We start from the raw sequence: 26140 nt of genomic DNA, 5'->3' as shown, positions 1-26140 counted from the left end.
GAAATCTGACATATTGCCCAATATTTCTTTGCTTATGAAAGTATTCCATGCTCAGTTAAATTTTCTTTAATAATTTTAAAATAGATTCTTAAGGGTTTACTATTTAGCGTACCTTAGGAGTTAGATTAAATTGTAAATTTATTCTATCTAAATGTTACTTGCAGATCAAAGCATTCTTTTTTTGTTTTTGTTTTTGAGATGGAATCTCACTCTTGTCACCCAGGCTGGTATGCAGTGGCTTGATCTCAGCTCACTGCAACCTCCACCTCCTGGGTTCACGTGATTCTCCTGTCTCAGCCTCCTGAGTAGCTGGGATTACAGGTGCCCACCACCACGCCTGGCTAATTTTTGTATTTTTAGTAAACACTGGGTTTCACCATGTTGGCCAGGCTGGTCTCGAACTCCTGACCTCAGGTGATCTGCTTACCTCGGCCTCCCAAAGTACTGAGATTACAGGTGTGAGTCACTGCACCCAGCCCAAAGCATTCTTAAAGTGCCTTCTTTGATGATCAGTTAACCCAGTTCCATTTGTTGAATGATTCCATTAATAATTATCATTAATTGAACCTCCACGATGTACCAGAGGACCTGATTTAACTAAAGAACATCTGCACAGCAAAAGAAACTACTGACAGAGTAGTAAACAACAATTTACAGGATGGGAGAAGATATTTGCAAACTATGCATCTGACAAAAACCTAATATCCATAATCCATATGGAACTTAAATCAACAAGTGAAAAACAAATAGCCCCATTAAAAAGTGAACAAAGGACATGACAGACACTTTCTCAAAAGAAGACATACAAGCAGCCAACAAACATATGAAAAAATGCTCAGTATTTTTCATCAGAGTAATGCAAATCAAAACCACAATGAGATACCATCTCACACCAATTAGAATAATTATTATTAAAAAGTTAGGCCTGACATGATGGCTCATGCCTATAATCCCAGCACTGTGGGAGGCCAACGTGGGTGGGTCGCTTAAGCTCAGGAGTTTCAAGATGAGCCTGAGCAACATGGTGAAACCTTATCTCTACAAAAATATCCGAAAATTAGCCAGGTATGGTGGCACCTGTCCCTGTCTGTAGTCTCAGTTTCTTGGGAAGCAGAGGCGTGAGGATCACTTGAGCCTGGGAGGTTGAAGCTGCAGTGAGCTGTGTGTTCAAGCCACAGTATTCCAGCCTGGGAGATAGAGTGACATCCAATCTCAAAAAAAAAAAAAAAAAAAAAAAAAGAAGTCAAAAACAACAGATGATGACAAGGCTGTGTAGAAAAGGGAACACTGCTACACTATTGGTGGGAATGTAAGTTCAGCTACCATGGAAAGCAGTATGAAAATTTCTCAAAGAACTTAAAACAGAGTTACCTTGTGACTTTTAGCAGTCCCATTACTGGGTATATACCCAAAGGAAAATAAATCATTCTACCAAAAAGTCACACACATTCATATATTCATTGAAACAAAATTCACAAGAACAAAGACATGGAATCAATCTAGGTACCCATCAGTGGTAAGTTGGATAGAGAAAATGTGGCACATATACACCATGGAGTACTACACAACCATAAAAAATGAAATTATGTTCTTTGTGGCAACACGAATGGAACTGGAGGCCATTATCCTAAGCAAATTAATGTAAGAATAGAAAGCCAAATAACACATGGTCTCCTGTGTAAGCGGGAGCTAAATATTGAGCACACATGGACATCAATACGGGAACAATAGACACTGTGGACTGATAAACGGGGCAGGGAGGTCTGGGAGCATGGGTTGAAAAACTACCTATTGGGTATTATGTTCATGACCTGGGTGACCAGATCCATACCCCAAACCTCAGTATCAGGCGATATTCTCATGTAAAACACCTGCACATGTACACCTTGTATCTAAAATAAAAGTTGAAATTAAAATAAAATAAAATGTAAAAAACAATGCTGTATAATCCAGAGGTTTAGAAGTTCAGGTTGTGAGCATTTAATGTGATGGGTAAGAGTTCTCTCTACTGCTATCAAATTCCACTAGGTGAATACCCTATGGATTGATTAATCCTCTATTCTCATTCAAGGATAAGGAAAGAAAAAACAAATTATACACAGCTGTGAAATAATGCGTCATAATCAGAGAAAGGGCAGGATACTGTATTTGGAAAAGAACCTAATGTGCAAGTTATTAAAAAATAAGAAAAAATGTGTTTACGTGTGTGTGTTTGTGTGTGTTTTTTTTCTACTGAAGCAAGAGAAGAGGAGATGAGGATGAAGAACCAGTAGTGACTTACAGTGCACATGTGTTGTGATGATGATTAAGTTTCAGCATACATCATGTGAGTGAAAAATAAATAAATAAAAGAAAGAGAATACCTAAGTTGAGAGAACATTTTCCCAAAGACATTGGTATCGAAAAAGGGTGAGGTGATTAAGCAGTCATGAATGAATTGATAAAGATTTTTGAAGGCAAAGTTTGAAAATGACTGAAATTATTCTTGATTTGACTTCTTCCTCAATATTACGACATTACACCTTATGTAAATGTTTCTGTCTGCATTCGTTTCTTTTGGTTTCAGAGTTTTTAGAAGCAGGGCATTTGGGAAGTGGGGGTCTAAGGTATACTTGTGGCTAATCCTCTAGTGTAGTATACTTTGGCTGAGCAGTTGCAAAAATTTTGCAGTACTTCTTGTTGGGAAATCTTAGCAGTTGTTACATCATTGTGCAAAAGTTTTACTCTGTAAGTATTTAACTGTTTCGGAAAGAAGTGGGGGGAAAAGTTTACCAGTCAAACACAGAAAACAAATAAACTGATCCCAGTGGATTTTGAAACAGCATTTGAAGACAGCAAGAATATCTTAATTTACTTCTCTTAACGATGAAATCCCCAGGGTATAGCATACTTTGGGGACATAAGTTCTTCCAGAATGAAAAATGATATAACTGCTCCTGCAAATTTTAATACAAGTGATTAAGATGCTGAATTTATTCCAGAGTGGAATTTTACCAGTTTATTGGGAAGAAGATTAAGAACAAAATCAAGTAACTCCCAGAAAGTCTGACCTCTTCTTTGTGCAGTCACAGGTTGAGGAGGGAGATAGAATGCATATTTAAAAGGAGTACAGTTTCTACTCCATTTAAATTTTAATCCTTTTTGTTATCTTCAAAGAAGAAAAGATTTCATTAGAATGTAAGTTTAGGTCAATTTTAAAATCCATTTCTGTCTCTCTGTTTACTCTTTGAGAATACAAAAATGAATGAAATGTATTTACAGGAAAATGAAAATGATTGACATTTAAAATGTGACATGGAGGAATATCCAATGTCAGATATTAACTGGTTAGAATACTGCATTAAAATCTAGCAACAATAATGTGAAATCTTGTAAGATGCACAAAGGGGCTATGATCAAGTTAAATTTGTCTTCAAGTCCAAATAACTTTATTCTTTTCCTTAGTCCACATTTATAGATGAATGTGCCCTGAACAGGAGAGAGGTTCCGCACCCATTCTGGGAGTGGTGTCATCAGTATGGAACACTGCATCACCATGAAGGCATGAGGTGTGAAAGGTAATGAGATGACTATAAATAAGAGCTTAATTTGCAGGTGTTTGAGAGCTGCTGTATTTAAGCTAACTTGGGCCCTACACAAAATTTATCTGGAATCTCATTGCTTTCTTTGTAGTAGCCTCTTTACTGTTAAATGTGCATTTGAATTGATGGATTCTATACTTCAGAAACAGCATACAGGTTTGGATTGGGACATTGAAAGATCTCCCATTATTTTTGTAATGTCCTGATGGAATGCCACAGTGGTAAAGTAATAATGGAGGCTGTAAATTCAGACATGGCAATATCTTAATCTCAGCACCCTAAGGAAGTAGCAGTGCTAGGACTGCTTCATCATCTTCCACAGAGTTTTGATTTCCTGCTCTGTGAAATGAGGTGGGCCAAATATTTCTTATCCCAGTTTGGGTGGAAATCAAATATATGGTCATTTGTGAAGAACTTGAGGCACAGTCTGGTAGGTCATGAATACTTTACAATTGTTGTTGTACAATATTCACTGTAGCTTCAGTCATATCCAGTCTTTAGCACTGCATGGTGGAAAGTGATTTTGTATTTGCCACCATTTCTATAGTCTTGGGTGAGACATCTTGGAGCCTCACTTATTTATAAAGGATGAGGGTGGGGCTCTCTTAGCTTCTTTGAATTTTAGAAATCTAGAACTCTAAATGCATATTTTGAAATTGTTTCTCATCCTTTACCTTCTGGGTTTTACACATTTCTTGCTTCTTGTTTTTATACTAGGCTGATTGCAGCTATTTTCTTTTTTAATTGCTGAAATACTTGAAGGAATTGCTTTTGATTTTCATTATTTTTAGTCAGGTTTTGGATTGTTTTTAATTACAAATATAATGCATGTACAGTTGCCCTTTGAACAACATGGGTTTGAACTCTGGAGGTCTGGTTTTACATGGATTTTTTAAAACAAAAATTATACCCAGTGTGCCTGTCTCTCCTGCCCCCTCTTCTATCTACTCCACCTCTTCTACCTCTGCCACCCCTAAGACAGAAAGACCAAATATTCCTCTTCCTATTCCCTCTTAGCCTACTCAACATGAAGACAAGAATAAAGACCTTTAAAATGATCCACTTCTATTTAATGAATAATACATACATATTCTCTTTCTTAAGATTTTTAATACTATTTATTTTCTCTAGCTTATGTTATTGCAAGAATACAGTATATAAAACATATGCAAAATATGTGTTAATTGACTGTGTTAGCATCAGTAAGGCTTCCAGTGAACAATAGGCTATCAGTAGTTAAGTTTCTGGGGAGTCAAATGTTATACGTGGATTTTCAACTGCTTAGAGGGTTGGTGCTCCTGACTCCTGTATGGTTTGAGGATCAACTGTATATTTTCTCTTTGTAACAAAATCTTAAAATTGTAAGTAGGGCTAGCTTTAGTTACTCACTCAAATAGGGTTCCCTGCCCCTTTGTTCTCAGAGCTAATGACTGCTCATGTGGTATATATCCTTCCAGACACATTTATATATTCTTTTTTTTCCCCCATAGGTTATTGTGGAATAGGTGGTGTTTGGTTACACGAGTAAGTTCTTTAGTGGTGATTTTTTTGAGATTTTGATGCACCCATCACCCCAGCAGTATACACTGCACCCTATTTGTAGTCTTTTATCCCTCACTCCCTTCCCACCCTTTTCCCCATTAGTCCCCAAAGTCCATTGTGTAATTCTTATGCCTTTGCATCCTCATAGCTTAGCTCCCACTTATGAGTGAGAATATAATGATGTTTGGTTTTCCATTCCTGCGTTACTTCACTTAGAATAATAGTCTCCAATCTCACCCAGGTTGCTGTGAATGCCATTAACTAATTCCTTTTTTTGGCTGAGTAGTGTTCCATCATATATATATATATTTTCTTTTATGTGTTTATTTTTTTTTAGCTCCAATATATGAGACCATTGATGTTTGACTTTCTGTGCTTGGCTCATTTCACTTAACATGATGTCCTCCAGTTACCTCCATGTTGCTGCAAATGACAGGATTTCATTCTTTTTATGGCTGAATAATATTTTGTAGTGTATATGTACTACATTTTCTTCATTCATCTGCTTATGAACACTTAGGTTGATTCCATCTCTTGGCTATTGTGACTAGTGCTGCAATAAACATGGGAGTGCAGATAGCTCTTTGACATACAAATATATTTTCTTTTGGGTATGTACCCAGCAGTGAAATTGCTGAATCATATGGTAGTTCTACTTGTGTTTTTTTGAGGAAGCTCTATACTGTTTTCTATAGTAGCTGTATTAATTTACATTCCTACCAAAAGAGTATGAGGGTTCTCCTTTCTCCAGATCCTCACCAGCACACATTATTGCATGACTTTTTGATAAAAGTCATTTTAACTGGAGTGAGGGGATATCTTATTGCAGTTTTGGTTTGCATTTCTCTGATGATTAGTGATGTTGAGTAATTTTTTTCATATAACTGTTTGCCATTCGTATATCTTCGTTTGAGAGACATCTATACAGAGCTTTTGCCCATTACTTGCTAAAAATTGTTTGAGTTCCTTATAGACCATTTAGTAGGCCACAAAAAATTCAAAAGTCTCAAAAAATTAAAAACAATTGAAATAATATCACATACATTTTTCTGACCACAATAGAATAAAACTAGAAATCAGTACAAGAGGAACTTCGGGAACTATGCAAATATATGAAAATTAAACAATATGCTTCTGAATTACCATTGGGCCAATGAAGAAGTTAAGAAGAATTTGTTTTTTCAAAAGGAAACAGTTAAAAAGAAAACACTATATACCAAATGTATGCAATAGAAAATAAATCAGTACTAAGGGGTAAGTTTATGATAAAAGCCTACATCATAAAAGTAGGAAGACTTTAAGTAAATAATTGATGCAGCTTAAAGAATTGTAAGAGCACTTTGTAGATTCTGGATATAGCCCTTTGTCAGATGAGTAGATTGCAAAAATTTTCTCCCATTCTGTAGGTTGCCTGTTCACTCTGATGGTAGTTTCTTTTGCTGTGCACAAGCTCTTTAGTTTAATTAGATCCCATTTGTCAATTTTGGCTTTTGTTGCCATTGCTTTTGGTGTTTTAGACATGAAGTCCTTGCCCATGTCTATGTCCTGAATGGTATTGTCTAGGTTTTCTTCTAGGGTTTTTATGGTTTTAGGTCTAACATGTAAGTCTTTAATCCATCTTGAATTAATTTTTGTATAAGGTGTAAGGAAGGGATCCAGTTTTAGCTTTCTACATATGGCTAGCCAGTTTTCCCAGCACCATTTGTTAAATAGGGAATGAACAGACACTTCTCAAAAGAAGACATTTTTGCAGCCAACAGACACATGAAAAAATGCTCATCATCACTGGCCATCAGAGAAATGCAAATCAAAACCACAATGAGATATCATCTCACACCAGTTAGAATGGCAATCATTAAAAAGTCAGGAAACAACAGATGCTGGAGAGGATGTGGAGAAATAGGAACACTTTTACACTGTTGGTGGGACTGTAAACTAGTTCAACCATTGTGGAAGACAGTGTGGCAATTCCTCAGGGATCTAGAACTAGAAATACCATTTGACCCAGCCATCCCATTACTGGATATATACCCAAAAGAATATAAATCATGCTGCTATAAAGACACATGCACACGTATGTTTATTGTGGCACTATTCACAATAGCAAAGACTTGGAACCAACCCATATGTCCAACAATGATAGACTGGATTAAGAAAATGTGGCACATATACACAATGGAATACTATGCAGCCATAAAAAACGAATGAGTTCATATCCTTTGCAGGAACATGGATGAAGCTGGAAACCATCATTCTCAGCAAACTATTGCAAGGACAAAAAACCAAACACCACATGTTCTCACTCATAGGTGGGAATTGAACAATGAGAACACTTGAACACAGGAAGGGGAACATCACACACCGGGGCCTGTTGTGGAGTGGGGGGAGTGGGGAGGGATAGCATTAGGAGATATACCTAATTTAAATGAAGAGTTACTGGGTGCAGCACACCAACATGGCACATGTATAAATATGTAACAAACCTGCACATTGTGCACATATACCCTAGAACTTAAAGTATAATAATATATATAAATAAATGTAGCTAATTAAAAAAAAATTAAATGACCTTTATGTACTATTTAAGAAGACCATTCTTACAAGAAAATTGTAATGCTATCTTTATTATATCTTGTCACATATTTATAGTTAGGATTATTTAATTTAGGTAGTGTAAGGTAGAGTTTTAATATTTGTTATTTTTTCAAAAGCATTCAAATATTATAATACCTTTTATGTTTAATTCATCATTATTTTCCCAATTTGAAATAAACATTTATGTTAAATTGGCATATGTTCATGAATCTGCTTTTGGGTCTTCTACTCATATTTCCGTATAGTCTAGGAACAACACCTTGTTGTTATAATTATGGTAGCTTTATAATCTGTGCAGATACCTGGCATAACACATCCTTTGTCTTTGGTTTTCTTTTTCAAAATTGTGTTGGCTATTGTTGAACATTTTTCTTCTTTATACATTTTTAAATCAAATTGTTTTATTAAGATATGTTTAGATTTTGGTTGGAGCTACATTAAATTTGTAAAATAATTTGGTGAGTATCTTAACCCAAATAGCCTGAGAAAACCAGGAGCAAACCTTTTTCTCACCAAATCACCTTTATTGATCCATCACAATGAGGGAGACCACACAGCTTATAAACTACGGATGTCTCATTAAATGAAGGAAAGATAGTTATTATAGGATCATTGAGAAGGGCTGAGTTTAGGTAAAATTTATACCAAGAGAATTTTTGATATACACCAAGCAAAGTGGGGTTGTCTATAAAGCAGTCAACATCAGTTTCAAATTACAAAGCAGACACAGGGTCCTTCTTCCTTAGGAATTACAAAGTTAAGGTAAATGTGGAATATTGCATCTTGAAGCCCCTTGTTTGATGTTCTGTATCTGTGTTGGAAATTAGACTGCTTTGCTATGTCAAGGTGACTTAGATCTTCTAGAAGAGAGTAAGCTGTTTTATCTACTAATATAATTTAAAAGAAAATTAGATGGCCTAGTATTTTAGAATACAAAGTCATTCTTGAGTAATAAAATAGTAATTACTCAAAGAAAAGTGTTGTTGGGACACTTTACAGCTGCAAAATATTCTATGGAGAAATCTTGTTTCCTGCTGACTCTGCGGTTGTATTTATCTAAGTCTGTTGGTCCAGTGTGAAGAATGGCCAGTTAGATTTTTACTTTCCCAATAGGAGCTAATTTATTTTTTCCAAGAGAAAAAGACTCTTTATGACTAAGTCATTTGATCCAGAAGAGATCAAAAAACAAAAATATTATGTTTTTCTGGCTTATTTTGTCATTTTTTTAAATTTCATTAAAGTTCCATTATTTGTATTTTTCTTCATAGAAATCTTGAAAATGCTTTGTTAGGCTTAATAGTGGTTTTTTTTTATCAATTCCAGTTGATTAATATGATTTTTGCTGAGATAATTTACATTTGATTATTTTTGATTTTCCATATTGATTTTCTATTCTACTACCTTGTTAAGCTTTTATTATTTTTTTCTAAAAATTTATCTTAACAGTTGATTCTCCTAGGTTTTCTATGTGGGTGATTATTTTGCCTGCTAATAGTGACAGTTATTTCTTCTACTTTTACTACAGTACTTATATTTATCTTTTTTTTTTAGAATTTTACAATCTTTAATATAAATGTTAAATACATATGTTATGGACATCTTTAAATAGTGTCTGATTATAATGTGAATGTTTCTAATGTCTTAACACTACACACATTTTTTTTTCTGGAAGATTCTTTGTATTAAATTAAATAGTTATTTTTCTTTCCAGTTTTGGAAAGTTCTTCTTGAGAGCTGCATTTTATCAAATTCTTGTTCAAATTTGATTGAAATAATAATAATGCTTTTTCCTATAATCTGTAAGGGTAGTGATTAATTTATATAGGTTTATAAAGTTTTAACCATTTCTTAGTTAAGTCCCAAATTTCTCTTTAAAACGCTTAAACCATACTATTTTTTAGAACTGTGATATATCTAATGTCCTAGCATTTTATTTGGGCTTTTTAAAAAATATCAATGTTTCTAAGTTAGTTCCAACTATATTTCTTTTCCTGTGCAATATGTTATGATTTTAAAAAATCAAAGTTGAATGCACGATCAGTTCTCTATTTTTCTCACTATAGAGACTAAAATCAACCAATGGCTGATGGAAATATAAAAGGATCACAGAATTCATTTTTGTAGGCTTAAGGTATCATCTTCAGCTGCAAGTCTTCCTTTTCTTACCATTTCTACCTTTTTTACCTCATTACTATGACAGAAAACTTGGGCATGATGGTTCGCATCTGGCTCGATTCCTGCTTTCACACACATATGTACTTTGTCCTCAGCTACCTGTCCTTTGTGGACATCTGCTTCTCATCTGTTGTGGGCCACAAGTTGCTCACTGACTTATTTGCTGTAAGGAAAGCCATCTCTTTCCTGGGCTGTCCCTTGCAGCAGTGGTTCTTTGGGTTCTTCGTAGTCATTGAGTATCTTCTCTTGGCTTCCATGGCCTATGACAATTATGTGGCCATCTGTAACCCATTGTTGTACTCAGTGGCCGTGTAATAGAGACTGTGCATCCAGCTGGTGGTTGCACCTTATGCAGCTGATTTCTTCAACACCATAACTCACACAACGGCTGCTTTTCAGTTTCCCTTTTTTCACTCCAACATTATCAATCATTTCTTCTGTGACGTGTCTCTCCTTCTTTCTCTCGTGTGTGCTGACGCCCGGATCAATAAATTGTTAGTTTTCATTGTGGCTGGAGCTGTACTAGTTGTCAGTAGCCTGACCATTATAATCTCCTATTTTTACATCCTTACTGACATTCTGAGGATCTGCTCTGCTGGTGGGAAGAACAAAACTTTTTCCACCTGCTATTCACACTTAACAGCTGTTTCCATCTTTTATGGGTCTCTCTTCTTTAGCTACGTTCGACCAGGTGCAACTTTTTACCTGGAACTCAATAAAATAGTGTTGGTGTTCTGTACATCCCCATGTTGAAACCTCTCATCTACAGCTTGATAAATAAAGAAGTATCCTAGCCACTAGACCACCAGGGAAGTGGGGAAAGGATTCCCTATTTAATAAATGGTGCTGGGAAAACTGGCTAGCCATATGTAGAAAGCTGAATCTGGATCCCTTCCTTACACCTTACACAAAAATTAATTCAAGATGGATTAAAGACTTACATGTTAGACCTAAAACCATAAAAACCCTAGAAGAAAACCTAGGCAATACCATTCAGGACATAGGCATGGGCAAGGACTTCATGTCTAAAACACTAAAAGCAATGGCAACAAAAGCCAAAATTGACAAACGGGATCTAATTAAACTAAAGAGCTTGTGCACAGCAAAAGAAACTACCATCAGAGTGAACAGGCAACCTACAGAATGGGAGAAAATTTTTGCAATCTACTCATCTGACAAAGGGCTAATATCCAGAATCTACAATGAATTCAAACAAATTCACAAGAAAAAAACAAACAACCCCATCAAAAAGTGGGCGAAGGACATGAACAGACACTTCTCAAAAGAAAACATTTATGCATCCAAAAAACACATGAAAAAATGCTCATCATCACTGGCCATCAGAGAAATGCAAATCAAAACCACAATGAGATATCATCTCACATCAGTTAGAATGGCAATCATTAAAAAGTCAGGAAACAACAGGTGCTGGAGAGGATGTGGAGAAATAGGAACACTTTTACACTGTTGGTGGGACTGTAAACTAGTTCAACCATTGTGGAAGACAGTGTGGCAATTCCTCAGGGATCTAGAACTAGAAATACCATTTGACCCAGCCATCCCATTACTGGGTATATACCCAAAGGAATATAAATCATGCTGCTATAAAGACACATGCACACATATGTTTATTGTGGCACTATTCACAATAGCAAAGACTTGGAACCAACCCAAATGTCCAACAATGATAGACTGGATTAAGAAAATGTGGCACATATACACCATGGAATACTATGCAGCCACAAAAAATGAAGAGTTCATGTCCTTTGTAGGAACATGGATGAAGCTGGAAACCATCATTCTCAGTGACTATTGCAAGGACAAAAACCAAACACTGCGTGTTCTCACTCATAGGTGGGAATTGAACAATGAGAACACATGGACACAGGAAGGGAAACATCACAAACCGGGGCCTGTTGTGGGGTGGGGGGAGTGGGGAGGGATAGCATTAAGAGATATACCTAATCCTAAATGACGAGTTACTGGGTGCAGCACACCAACATGGCACATGTATACATATGTAACAAACCTGCACGTTGTGCACATGTACCCTAAAACTTAAAGTATAATAATAATAAAAAAAGTAAAAGCTGCCATGGGGAGGATGATTACCAAAAAGAAGTTTTTTAAAAAGAAAATTACAATTTTAATTCTCATCAAGAACAAAAAATAGATAAAAGGAAAAGCTTCCAGACATAGTTAGACTTCCTGGTCATCATCCCAAGATACTAAGCCATTTGCAAAATTTAGGGGATGGCATATTTCTATGCTTCCATCTGACTTTTATTTTACTACTTACTATTGGAAAAACCTCCATTTCATCATCTTTCTATAAATGATAAAAATTCTTAGTTACCTACAGAGTCAGAACAATTATATGTCTCCCCAAAATCTTCATTACTAGGAATATGATAAAGTCTAATGAATATTAGAACCATCTAGCGACTGTTTTTACTGGCACACTAGTTATATTTAATAATGTAAATGTCCACACCAGGAGTGATTTATTGGGAAAAAAACATGTGTTCCCCATTCCCATCTACAGAATTGAAAATGTAAAAGGTTACTTTGCTTAAAAATAATTTTTTAAATAAAAGGAATTCTTTTTCTTATATTCCTTTGAATTTATTTTATGCCTATTTTCTTTATTTTTATATTCTAAAAACAAAATAAATCATCATTATAACAGAAAATATAAAATATAAAGGAAAAGAGGAGCAACAATAAAAATAAAAACCCTAGAGTCTTACTATTTCATACAGAGACAAATCCTGGCAATAATTTTCAGATGACTCTCTGTGTATTTGACTCTTAAGTCATTTCAGCTATTACTTTATTTGTTGATATTTAGTTTTTTTCTTAGTTCTTTTAGGTAAAAATAAGTGGGAATAGCTTATTATAGAAACTAGAAATAAAATGCAAGAAAGTGAATAGTAAAATAGAAAAATTTTTAAAATTCAGAGGCACTGGGTATGGAAAAGTTAGAGGTAAATTAAAATACAGAAAATTTACAGCCTATTTTCATGTGACCCTTTTTTGTTGTTTCCAAATTGAAAAAGAAATATAATAGACAAAATTTTAAAATAGTTTTAGCATCTTTTTGTTTCTTTGAAATTAAGGAAGAGTTTCTGGTCAAGAAAAGTGGATGCAGAGCTGATCCTGTGCATCTAAAATAACTCTTCATACAGAACCCCAATTTCAGAATGAATCAGGTGCTATCAGATCTTCTCCAGTGTTTACAAACTTCCCTGGAACACATTGGGATGATACGTGTGGACACTCTACTTTCCCCAAGGCTCTCAATATTTCATGGGTGTCTCATTGAAGGAGGGACCAATAGACATGTTCAGATGGAAAGCGGTCTTGTCTGGACTCAGAACAATGGGTCAGTAACTGCAGTCTCCTTGAATTGCACTTGAGCAATTCCAATGCCAAAAATAATGGGTTGAAGGCAAATCTAATGATGTTGACAGAAAACAGACTGTCTGTAGCCTGAGTGTGATGAGAGGCTTTGCACCCTCTTAGAGATTTCAGAAATCACTTTTTCCAACCACAGTTTTTACCATATTTTAAAAGTAGTAAACAAAATTTTTCTTGAAATGAGAAAATTGTTCCACTTAGTAAGATTATTATATAATTTAATGTATTAATTGAATCAAAACGTCTTTGGCCTAATAAGAATATAAAATATATGGGCCTAAATTAAAAAATACTTTCTCTTGTTGCCTAGGAAAAGCAATAAATACATACTTTTAGAGACCTAAAATTATTAGAGAATGTTTGGAAAGCAGAACACAAAGAAAGTAAAACTCACATGTAATTTCACTACTCACATATGAAAACAATGGTAATACACATCAAAATAGATATTTTTTCTACTATTTAAAATTTATATGTTTGTACCATATATATAGGATTCTGAAATATAAAAATGCAGATAGTTTATTTTATAAGACAATGGGATCTAGAAAAACACACGTTCTTGTCATGTAATTTTATTTGTATAAATAATCTATGCTAAATCCATTGTTTACGTTCTTCCAGCATTTTCTTATATGTAGGTATATATATTTTTACAAGATTTTTATAGGATTTTATATTAAATGTTATTTTTAGCTTGCTTTTAACTAAATAAATCCTAAATATTTTAAAATAAATTATGTGCTATTAGATATTCTTCACAAGAGGATTTTTAGTTGTCAAAATTAAGTTAAAAAATATGTATATGGTGACTCCTGATTAGCAGGCATTATTCCAAGTCCTGAGGATACAGCAGTAAATGAGACAGGAAAAGTTCTTTTCTCCTTTGGAGGGAGAGAAGTGTGCATTTAATGGCGAACCAGCTAGGGATTAGTATTACTACAAATAAAGAAGAGCTAGGGATCAGCACTACTACAAAAAAAGAAGAGCTAGGAATCATTACCCTACAAAAAAAGAAGGATCAAATATATCTCATGATGGAGACAGGATCATACAGTTTATTTACAGTGGGGTTGGGATTCTAACTCAGGTCCTCAGACAGCAAAACTTGTGCTTTTAGCTATCATACAAATGCCATCATGAAAGGAAGATCATCTAAGGGGAAAAAATGGCTAAGAAGAAAAGAAGCCAAATAAATTACATTTACCTCTGTAGCAAATACTACTAAAGAGGAATTCCATCTTTCATTCTCCTCTTGCTTAATGGAAGCCCCATTTTTAGCTGGTCACATTGCAACCAAGATAGAACACTACATTTTTCAGTCTCCTTTGTATGTGGCTGTTGCCACATGACAAAGTACTGAAATGTAAGAAGAAAATGTGTGAGGTTCTTCTGGGAAGTCTCCTTAGATGTTTAGGTTAGCATTCTTCCTGTCACCTGTCTCCTTTTTGTGACCTAAATGTAGATTCAGTGGCAGTCATTTTGTACTATGGGGAAACATTTGGGCTCCTGTCACTGTATAGCAGCCTTTTCTGCCCTACATTGGCTGTTTACTTACTCGTTTTATAAGAAAGAAAAATAAAGTTTAAACCACTTGTTTAAGTTACTGCTATTTTAAATTTCCTATCACATGTAGGCAAACCTAATCTGAACTGATAAAATCCCTTTTTTGGGGGTGGGTAGGGAAAGAACATCCATGTAACACCTTTGGTCGACTATTGGTTTGGCTTTTAAGCTTTAGCTCATTAAAGGAAAATAAAATTGGGACAATATAGTTAGGAGAAGTTTTCTACTCATTTCTTTTCTGTCACTATTTGACACCATTCAAAAGAAACAAAAACTGTCTTTGATTGACCCAATTTTTTTCTACTTGCCTGTTAGCTGTGTCCAGAGTACTGGTATCCTCCAACTGACTTATTCTCCTGGATCAGGGGCCTACCTCTGTGGTTTGAAGATTCAGGGCCTCATGGTTGACAGCCACACCAGGTGTGGGAGGGACAAGTTATCTTAGAACCACTAAAAGAGTGGTTTTTTTTTGCCAAAAGAAGGGAAAAGGGACATCTGATTGGGAAGACAAACATATTTAAAATGGAACTTTGAGGAAAGAAAGAAAAAGGTTTAAAGATGTTTTGAAGAAAGAGAGAGGAAAAGATTGTTTTTAATACTATTAGATTCAGTGATGTGTGTGCATGGTGTGAGTATGTGAGAGAGAGAAAGAGAGAGGAGGATGTGACAGTCAATTGTAGGTGTCAAGTTGGTTGGACTAAGGGATGCCTAGATAGCTGGTAAATAATTATTTTTGGGTGTGTCTGAGAGGGTGTTTCCAGAAGAGATTGGCATGTGAGTAGGTAGACTGAGGTGGAAAAATCATCCCTCACTCAATGGGGGCAGGCACCATCCAATCGTCTTGGGGCTTGCATGAAACAAAAAGACAGAAGAAAGGCAAATTCTATTTTTTTCTCTCTCTCCTAGTGTTGGGACACTCTTCTTTTCCTGCTCTTGGACATCAGAACTCCAGGCTCTCCAGCGTTTGGACTCCAGGATTTGCACCAGTGGTCCCAGGTTCTCAGTCCTCAAGCCTCAGACTTAGAGTTACAACATCAGCTTCCCTGTTTTTGAGGCCTTTAGGCTTGGACTGAGCCATGCTACTGGCATCCTAAGGTCTCTAGCTTGCAGATTATCTGCCTGGGACTTAAACTTCATAATCATGAACCAGTTCCCCTAATAAATTCCCTCTTAGGCATCTATATCTCTATCTGTGTCTACATCTATCTATCTCTGATAGGTTCTGTCTCTCTGGAGAATCTAATATCTATATTATATTCACAAATTTAAATATGAATGGCACAACTATATTAAGGTTACGTAAGTGAGGCTACATTCTGCAAAATTCAAAATAAAATCAGTATCCAAAATTACACATAATTTATAGAAATTTTTTTGTATTCTTAGCTATAAAATGGGGATAACATTATCTAGGGCATTGTATTACTATCAAAATTAAATAAGATATTGCAGGAGAGTATTTAGAAGTGCTGGATGATGTTTCTATTCTTGTTATTACTGACTTTTTTCTTATTATTATTGATATTCATATAGTCATCTTTATGGATGTTGGAAAGGCATGGGACATCATCTGCTCCTGATTAAAACACAATTTTATTTACCTAGAAATAGAGGAATTCTTCCTTATCATATGTCCCAAGGAGCTACTACTTGTTTATCATGAGAGCCTTGTACAGTGTCTGGCACAGAGTAGTTATTCAATAAAAGTTTGTTGAACCCAACGGAGCATAACAGGCTTTTGTTTTCTTCAGATCCATTTGGAAAGAAATGCAAGGAAAGATTAACTATTAATGTTGATTCATCTTTCTCCAGTTTCTCTGTTAGTAAAGATTTCCTCAAAATGACCTTATATCCTGAGTTTTCAAAACCTAATTTTAAATATTAGTTCAATTTCCCAACCCATTAAATTTTGCTTTTATAATGTTTGCTTTCAGTACTCATGAAATATACATTTTCATATTCTTTATGAAACATCCTTTTCTCCTTCCTTTTAGTAATCTTAGGTAAGAAATTGTGAAGGAAAAGAAATAACTAATTCAACTGAGTTACTCCAGTGACAACTTTCTGTAGAACTCTTTTCCTGAGAAATTATCAGATTTGTATAAGGATTATATTTTTCAAAACTAAATTTTAATTAAAAAATTACTCTAAGTTTATATAAAATATTTCACTAAGAAATATATTGTATATCTTTAACTCTTAAGTCAACTCTTGTTAACATGCTCTCAGCGAATACAGAATACGTTTAAGGGTAAACAGTATTCCCAGCGAAATAACACTGTCGTGGTTTCTTCTTAAGTTGTTAAGCATTGCCACTAGATGGCAGCATCAACTTATCAATTAAGATAACAAAATTGTCTCAGGTTTCCTTTATTAATTGAAAGCATTACTAAGATGTTAGGCTTGGAATTTTGGAGGGCCGTGAAGTCCAAAGTTTGTGTGTTAAGGTCTATGCACATTTATTCCACAGGAAAGGACCGGAGCTTTCATTAGATCCTCCAAGTTAATGGCACATCAATCTTTAAAATTGCTGATATACTTTCACATTCGTATCTTTTGATTTGTGAAACTAAAATATAAAGAGAGAAAATAACTTTCCAATGACATGTAACAGAACTATGGCATATCTTTTCTAGAAACACATAGTTAAGAGCTTTTGACTCCATCATCGAACATTCTTAATAGCTCCTTATATCACATAACGATCATAAAAAAAGGCATATCATTAGCTGAAAATACTTTCTAGTCTGTCATTTGCTACTTTCCAAATAAATAAAAGTGAGTAAAATATGTATATTTTAAAAATGACTGCTTCTACCTTTTAATATCGACCACAGATTAGAATGTTTAGAATGATTTGTATTTTACTCTAATTATTCAGGAATTTAAAAATATCTAAAAAGTAACTTACTTCCTTTTCATGGGGTAATACTTACATATTAATAATAATGGTAATTGCAAAATGCTGCTGTTAATGGGGGTATTGGAACACTCTTTAAGAGAAAATAATATTATAAAACTTTTTAGCAACAGGTGATGTAAGCCCTTTAAAAATTATTTTATTAAAAAAAACTTTGCAAAGTGGAAATTATTCTCATTCAAGAGATAAGAAATCCTGAGGTTCATAATAGTGGAGTGACTTTCCTGAAGCTACATGGGAGGAAATGGCAGACACAGATGTCAAATTAAATTCTGCTTGGTTCCCAAGCTCTTCTTTCTCTTTATTGAAATGTTCACAGCTTTCCTTGGCTAGGGGAGGGAGTTCCCCAACCCCTTTCGCTTCCCAGGTGTGGCGACACCCCACCCTGTTTCTGATCGCCCTCCCTGGGCTGCACCCACTGTCTAACCAGTCCCAATGAGATGAGCCGGGTACCTCAGTTGGAAATGCAGAAATCACCCGCCTTCTGCATTGGTCTCGCTGGGAGCTGCAGACCAGAACTGTTCCTATTCATCCCTCTTGCCTGGGAATCCAGTGCTTCTTAATTGTCAGCTTGTATTTAATATTGGGGCAACTTAAGGCTGTTTAGAAAGAATGGGTATCTGAGTGAAGATTGTACATTTTAGGTTTCACGGTAGAGTGACTCACTGGGCCACTTCATTGAGGAACTCTCAAAGTCAGCATCCTAGTTCCTCTTTACACTTTCATTGAGATCTGTAATCAAATACGGGCAAGTTTTTAAAAACCAGAGCTTTCATGTAATGAAAGGTATGTCTTTCTTTAATCTCAGTATTTTCACAATGGACTCTTGAGGTGATGTGTTTTCAGTAAGTTCAGATTTACATATTGTTTCCGTAACATTTTCAAAATATCTGATATCTGTTGGAATATTCTAGGTTATTCTGTAATGACCAACCATCTTCCAATTTCTGAGACTTTAATAAAGAAATACATTAATTTTTTCCTCACAGTACATTCTCATTTCATGTTGGTGTATTCCGTGCACAAAGACTTCAGGTAGTTGAACACTCCATCATCTGGAACTTTCCTCCTCAGTTTGGGAGGAAAGAGAATATAGGGACTCTTCTTTGCATCTTCCCAAGAGTAACACATACCTCTTCTGTTCAAATTGCAATGATCAAAGGAAGTTTTATGGCTATGCCTACTTCCAATGGAGTGAGGAAAAGCAATAATTTGTAATGCTGAAATATCAAGGGGATAGGCATATCACATATTCATTTAGACTATGAATGATAGATCTTCATTAGTTTGTTTGGGACATATTTGCAGCTCAAGCCTTCATCTTCAGAGAGTAACTAGAGCTATTAACTCTTCTCTGTTATTAATGTCTATAGATTCCTCAACCACTATAAGGAAGCAATTTTGATATAATAATCTTTTGAATTAGAGTTATCTCCATCTTAACAGGTATATTGTCAATTTGTCTGTTCGTATTATTTTCTGCTTGTTTTATCTTATTGATTCTCAAATATAATGTTGATGGTAAAATATAAAATCTGCTATTGTATAAAGCATTTTTGCTTTAGCTATTGATTGCATGAATTTGAAACACAGTTTTCAGAATCAATCTGATACTACCATAAACAACTAATAACATAACTTTTTTTCTGATTTTACCCTCATTTTCAACTAAAAATGTGCAAATCTATGATGGCATAAGGTGAATATTCTGTGGTAAGGCCTGGCATAGTTTGTACCTTTCCTTCGTTTGCCAACTGTTTCTTGCCCAATGATATGGTTTGGCTGTGTCCCCACCCAAATCTCATATTGAATTGTAGCTCCCATAATTCCCATATGTTGTGGGAGAGACCCAGTGGCAGTAATTGGATCATGGGGGCAAGTTCCCCCATAGGTTCTCATGGTAGTGAATAAGTCTCACAAGATCTGATGGTTTTATAAGGCATTTTCCTTTTCACTTTTCTCTCATTTGCTCTTTTGCCTGCTGCCATGTAGCCTTTTGTCTTCTGCAATGATTGTGAGGCCTCCTTAGCCACGTGGAACTGTGAGTCCATTAAACCTCTTTTTCTTTATAAATCACCCAGTCTCGGGTATGTCTTTATCAGCAGTGTGAAAACCAACTGATACACCCAGAAAATCATTTAGGTAAAGGAAGAAAATACTTTTTAAAAGCACAGACATATACATTGAAAATAAAGCCAATCATCTGCCTTTTCTTTGACATATGGGTTTGTTTTGTAAGTTTAACATCTTAACTTTAATCACGAGTAATTATCCCATTACTTCTAGAAAAGCACTATCTAGAAATCATCTTTGTGGCTACAGAAAATACATTTTTACAAAAACTTAGAAATATAGATTCTAAAGATTATTCAGCACAGATGTACATAAAGAAATTTAAAATAATTATGTGATAAGCAACATAGGAAGAATTAAAATATTAATATTGATTCTTATTTAAATCAGTAAATACAATTTCAAAACAGTTAGAAAATACAAATACCCTCATGGAATAAATATTTACCTGTTCTTCAAATAAAAGTGCTTTAACCAACCATTAGAGAGAGGGTAAATAGAGTCAGAACTCTAGTAACATCTCAGATGTGTTTGTTTCCATGAAGAAGAGGCAAAATATTATAGGCAAAATCATAGTAAAGTAATAATGAAGAGGATTTGTGAACTTTAAGGAAACTACAATGCAGCTGCAGAAATAAAAGCCACATGGAGGCTTTAAAAGGAATCGACACTTGGAGGATCAAATTTCTGTTTGAGAGTAATTTTTTGTTTTTTTTTTTTGAGATGGAGTCTCCTTCTGCCACCCAGGCTGGAGTGCAGTGGCACAATCTCGGCTCACTGCAACCTCTGCCTCCCGGGTTCAAGCAATTCTCCCACCTCAGTTTTCTGGGTAGCTGGGATTGCAGGTGTGCACCACCATGCCCGACTAATTTTTTTTTTTTTGTATTTTTAGTAGAGACGGGGTTTCTTGAAAAGTTCTTACAAAGTGCAGAGAGAAAAGAAAACGTAATTAAAAGGATGAAAAGACACATACTGATATCAAAAACATAGAATAGAGATTCACCCAACAGATAATATGTGTATTTTTAGGATAAATCAGAACAATCAGGGCAGAAAGGATGATCAAGGCTACAGAATGTTTCCTGGGCTAATAAAGGGTCACATATTTAGGTCCAGGAGTGGTGGCTCATGCCTGCAATCCTAGCACTTTGGGAGGCCAAGGCAGGTGGATCACTTGACGTCAGGAATTCGAGACCAGCCTGGCTAACATGGTGAAACCCCGTGTCTACTAAAAATACAAAAATTAGCTGGGTGTGGTAGTGCACCTGTAATACCAGCTACTTGAGAGGCTGAGGCATGAGAATCCCTTGAACCCGGGGGGTGGAGGTTGCAGTGAGCCGAGATTGCGCCACTGCTCTCCAGCTTGGGCGACAGAGTGAGTGAGATTTCTTCTCAAAAAAACAACAAAACAAAAAAAAAAGAAAGTCACGTATTTAGATTTAAATTTTTTACTACATCTGGACAAAAATCAAGAAAAAGAAGCTCACACCTAGACAAGTCCTAAAAGAGATGGTTTTATTGTAAGGTTAATAAAATAATTATTTATGTATGAAGACAATCAAACCTGCTACCCCCAAAGGGGGAAAAGTCAAATAATTATCAGTATCCTTAACAATATTAAACATAGTAAAAATTAATATCATTAGTAATAATGACTGTTAATACTATTTTAGACAAAAAAAAATTAAGAGGTGATACCTAAAGGGTTTTCAGGGGAGAGGTAAATTTGTTTTGCATGCATATAGTCAACAGACTCATAAAAAATTTAGCTCTCATAAAAAATGCTTTAAAGAACATGGCAGCATGTAAAGAAATCAAAAACAAAATTCTCAGAGTAGGGACATTCTGTTGTATGCTGAAAGACTTGTAGTTGTCTAGAATCAAAATTCAGAATTCTATTTTGACTTTTTTGTCAGGTTAATGCTATTTGCAGTGGAGGTAAAACTTAACCATGAAGTGTTTTGTTGAACTGGTTTTTATTCTTCTCTTGGCAACAAGAAATGTGTATTCTTTACCATACTTCAACTGTTTAGATATAATCTGCTGAAGTTTAATGATCAATTAATACATCATCAGAAGTCATCTTCCAGCTTACAATAATTAAACTCTTTCGTGTTTTGGTCAAAGTTGTGGGAAAATTAACTTCTTCAGCAACATGTGTTAAATGCTACTTCTAAGGAAAATCCATTTTCTACAGATTTTGCTCATGTTCCCGAGACATGAATGCAAAACAGATGGGGGGCAGAGATAGCTAAAGTTCTTTGGTGGCCCTCCCTCTCCTGTGCTATGTCAATTTAAAAAAGATACCTTGTAAATGGAGTTTCCTTGCTTAGTATGGAACTAGAGAGAAGTGGAGTCACTATATCCAGTTAGAAACAAAACACAAAATTATCAGGAAACATCTTACTGGACTTATTTAGAATATAAAACAACTTTAATTGCACTTTCCCTTAAGCAGCCTCATTCCCAAGTTATGGCACACTCTGGGGACAGAGTGCCTTCAATAACAACAGCAAGAAAAAAAATGATGCAACTAGTTCAGGGAACTTTTATCTAATTGGAAAAGAATCTGATTATGTTTTACACTGATGTCTTCCACATTTATTTGGAAGAAGATAAAGAATAAAATCAAATGACAAAAGTAAATTCTGACCCATTCTCTATGTCAAAGTAGCTGTGTGAAGGGGAGGGTTGTAACTTGAGACAGGGCTTAGTTTTACTTTAGTTCCTTTTGTTGTTGAAGTAGAGGGAGCCCATTAGAATGTAAGTTGAGAACTTTTAAATAATTTCTTTTCGTCATCGTTAAAGAAGGAGGAACTCATTAAAAAGTGAGTTGAGAACTTTTAAATAATTTTCTGCTTTTTAATTATCTGCTTATTAACAAGCTCAAGAAAACGTAAATTTTTTCAAGTGGAATTCAACTAGATTACATATTTGGTTCATGGCAAGATCAGCATTACCCTTGTCATTGACGAATGATTCAGCAAGAGCTAAGAAGAGATGATGTGTGTAGAGATAAGTCAAGGTTCTGCAACCAGATCAAACTATAATCACATAATTATAAAGTGGGACAGAGATGCTTTAGCAGTACTATAATGGGACAAGACAGCATTGAATCCCACCCATTCGATGCCTAAAACACCCAGGTGATTTCCTTGCTAAGGGAAAGCTGTTGTAGGTTGTGTTGCTGGTACCTTAGTGCCCTGAATATGAGAGCCAATTGTGTCTCTCACTCTGTGTGGTTTGATCTCTATGGACCACTGTATTCTATTCTAAGCACTGAATAAAACAGAAAAGGAGAAGCCAAAATGTGTCTAGAGGGATAGAAGGATTGGGCAGTTGTAGAAACGAAGATTGACAAAGAAAGGGTGAAGAGCTCTGGACAATTTTCAAGTCAAAGGCTGAAATGTAGCGTGTTCCTGGAGGAGCTTAAGCCAGAGGTGAGTGTGATGGTTGAACACTTAGACTGGCCACCTAATCTGTCTTTTTAATTCCTCTGAAACAAATGATATCATGCAAAGTGTGTATATTATTGGCCTTAAAGGAGGTCTATTAAAGTCAAATAATAAATCTCATGTTAGAAAAATGAAAGAAAAGTTCCTATCGTAAGTATGATATTGAACTGCAATATTCGAGGCTAATAAAATAGTTTTCTGAGCACTTGTACCTTGATCCTCTCATTTTAAGTGGATGATAATTCTCAGAGACCAAAGAGCAAGAGTTTTTGCTATATTTAATAAATCAAGCAGCTAAGATTTGGAGAGATCAGCTGAAGATCACCCTTATAGTGGATGACAAAAGAATATACAGAGGATACAGAATTTGGGCTCTTTTTCCAGATTTTTTTCTTTCTTTTGGATCTCTTTTAAGAGCAAAGGAACTGTGAAGGCACAGGAAGCATTTAAAAAGTGTGAAAAAGGAAGGAGTATAGTCCTTTTGGATGAAGTCCAAATATGGGGTCCATGTTTGAAGTTTGACAGACCCGTGTTCAAAGTTCACCTCTGCCAGTCACAAGATTTATGAATGAGGGTTGAGCTTCAGTGTTTCTCCTTGAAATTAAAAAAAAATATTTAGCTTGCAGGCTTTCTAGAGGGATTAACTAATGTGATAACATGAGTAGTAATTATTGAGCACTTATCTAGATGTTTAGTAAGACTCTTCTAGATATTTTGCATGCATCATCTCATTTAAACCTCACAACACTTACATGGTAGGTATTGTTATTCCCATGACAGAGTTGAAGATAAGTTACTTTTTCAGGGTCAGAAGAGGTGGACTCCAGTGCACTTGGAAAACATGCATTTAGCCTTAGGTTGTAATCATAAAGTGCACAGCATATGGCCTAGAAATGAGTGGCTGTTCATTTCCTCTCTAGCTTGCTCACTCCCACTCTCCTGCATCCCTTCACCAGGTGTGTGTCTACCTGGTGGACTCAGGTAAGGGTCACTGAAGTAGAAGTCATTAGGCAAGTATTCAGGAATCAACTCTGCCAATAATTAGTTATGTGACCTTGAGAAAGCTGCTTCTTCTATTTTCTCATCTATGTACAGATGGATTTTCATGGGGTCTTAAGATGTCATAGCTTCAGGTCTGCTGTTTTGCACTGGTGTATATCTCACTTTTGTTTGACTGCATGGTGTAACTAATTTATATCATTCTTGACTTTGACCAAGTTCGTGGCATATTTTTGCTGTGTCTCATTTTTGAAGTCACATTTATCAAGTCTGTTGTGAATTCTTTGCTCTTCTTCTAGTAGAAAGCAGAACCAGTCAATGGCTAATGAAAACTACACAAAGGTCACCGAATTCATTTTCACAGGCTTGAATTACAATCCTCAGTTGCAGGTCTTCCTCTTCCTACTCTTTCTGACAACTTTCTATGTCATCAATGTAACTGGAAACTTGGGAATGATTGTCCTTATCCGAATCGATTCCCGCCTTCACACACCCATGTACTTTTTCCTCAGCCACCTGTCCTTTGTGGACATCTGCTTCTCCTCAGTTGTGAGCCCCAAGATGCTCACTGACTTCTTTGTGAAGAGGAAAGCCATTTCTTTCCTTGGCTGTGCTTTGCAGCAGTGGTTCTTTGGGTTCTTTGTGGCAGCAGAGTGTTTCCTCTTGGCGTCCATGGCCTATGACCGCTATGTGGCCATCTGTAACCCATTGTTATACTCAGTTGCTATGTCCCAGAGGCTCTGCATCCAGCTAGTGGTGGGTCCCTATGTCATTGGACTCATGAATACCATGACTCACACAACAAATGCATTTCGTCTCCCTTTTTGTGGCCCTAATGTCATCAATCATTTCTTCTGTGATATGTCCCCCTTACTTTCCCTTGTATGTGCTGATACCAGGCTCAATAAGTTGGCAGTTTTCATCGTGGCTGGAGCTGTGGGAGTCTTCAGTGGTCTGACTATCCTGATTTCCTACATTTACATCCTCATGGCCATCCTGAGGATCCGCTCTGCTGATGGGAGGTGCAAAACCTTTTCTACTTGCTCTTCTCACCTGACAGCTGTTTTCATCTTGTATGGTACCCTTTTCTTTATTTATGTACGTCCTAGTGCAAGCTTCTCCCTGGATCTCAATAAATTAGTGTCTGTGTTTTACACAGCAGTGATTCCTATGTTGAACCCACTTATCTACAGCTTGAGAAACAAGGAAGTCAAAGATGCCATCCACAGGACTGTCACTCAGAGGAAGTTTTGCAAGGCCTAAATTCTTATCTAGAAGGAATTAGGGAGGAAAATTTAAAAGAACAGAGTAATTGTGTGGCTTCCTAAGATTCCAAAACACTTGCAAGTGTTTGGGGGCTTTTAGCATCCCTTTATCCATTCAACCATCCAATTATTCACTTATTTAGTCAATCCATGTGGATTTATTGGGCCCTATATGTAATCTTTTCCCTATAACATACCAATATTACAGTTCAAACTCGTGGTCCATTTAATTTTACTTCCCTCAGACATCTCATGGTCCAATTATTTTCAAAAAAGCTTTACTTTATTATTTATTTTTTGTTATTTTTAAATCACTCTGCTAATGTATTTTTTGATGAATCCCTGGCATTAGAATATAAAAATTCAGTGCTGTAAGTTTTGTACTCATGTCTAACTCCCGTCAATAGGAATTTGTAAAAAAAAATGATGTGGGATTTTGTGGTTGGCCTCATGAATGGAATGAAACTCTTGGCTGTATGCACCAGGATTTTAGGGTGGCCTTGACACAAAGAACTATGCATATCTCTGGGAATGAAGACAGATCTCTTT

At 35.7% G+C, this 26140-nt stretch overlaps 1 protein-coding gene and 1 pseudogene across 1 annotated transcript; both read left to right on the top strand.

Moving 5' to 3' along the window:
* The first annotated feature begins 4483 nt into the window (after positions 1 to 4483).
* On the top strand, positions 4484 to 10687 carry LOC100609912 (olfactory receptor 5G9-like; annotated as a pseudogene).
* A 13957-nt stretch (positions 10688 to 24644) lies between these two features.
* Positions 24645 to 25589, top strand: OR93CH (olfactory receptor OR93Ch). Its single transcript, NM_001009111.1, is given in 1 exon segment — positions 24645 to 25589. A coding segment is annotated over 1 exon segment (945 nt).
* Positions 25590 to 26140: the final 551 nt, after the last annotated feature.

This window comes from Pan troglodytes, chromosome 9 (assembly GCF_028858775.2).
Source record: "Pan troglodytes isolate AG18354 chromosome 9, NHGRI_mPanTro3-v2.0_pri, whole genome shotgun sequence".
NCBI classification, from domain to species: Eukaryota; Metazoa; Chordata; class Mammalia; order Primates; family Hominidae; genus Pan; species Pan troglodytes.
The sequence above is the reverse complement of the archived record's forward strand: the minus strand, read 5'-3'. Positions and strand labels throughout refer to the sequence as shown.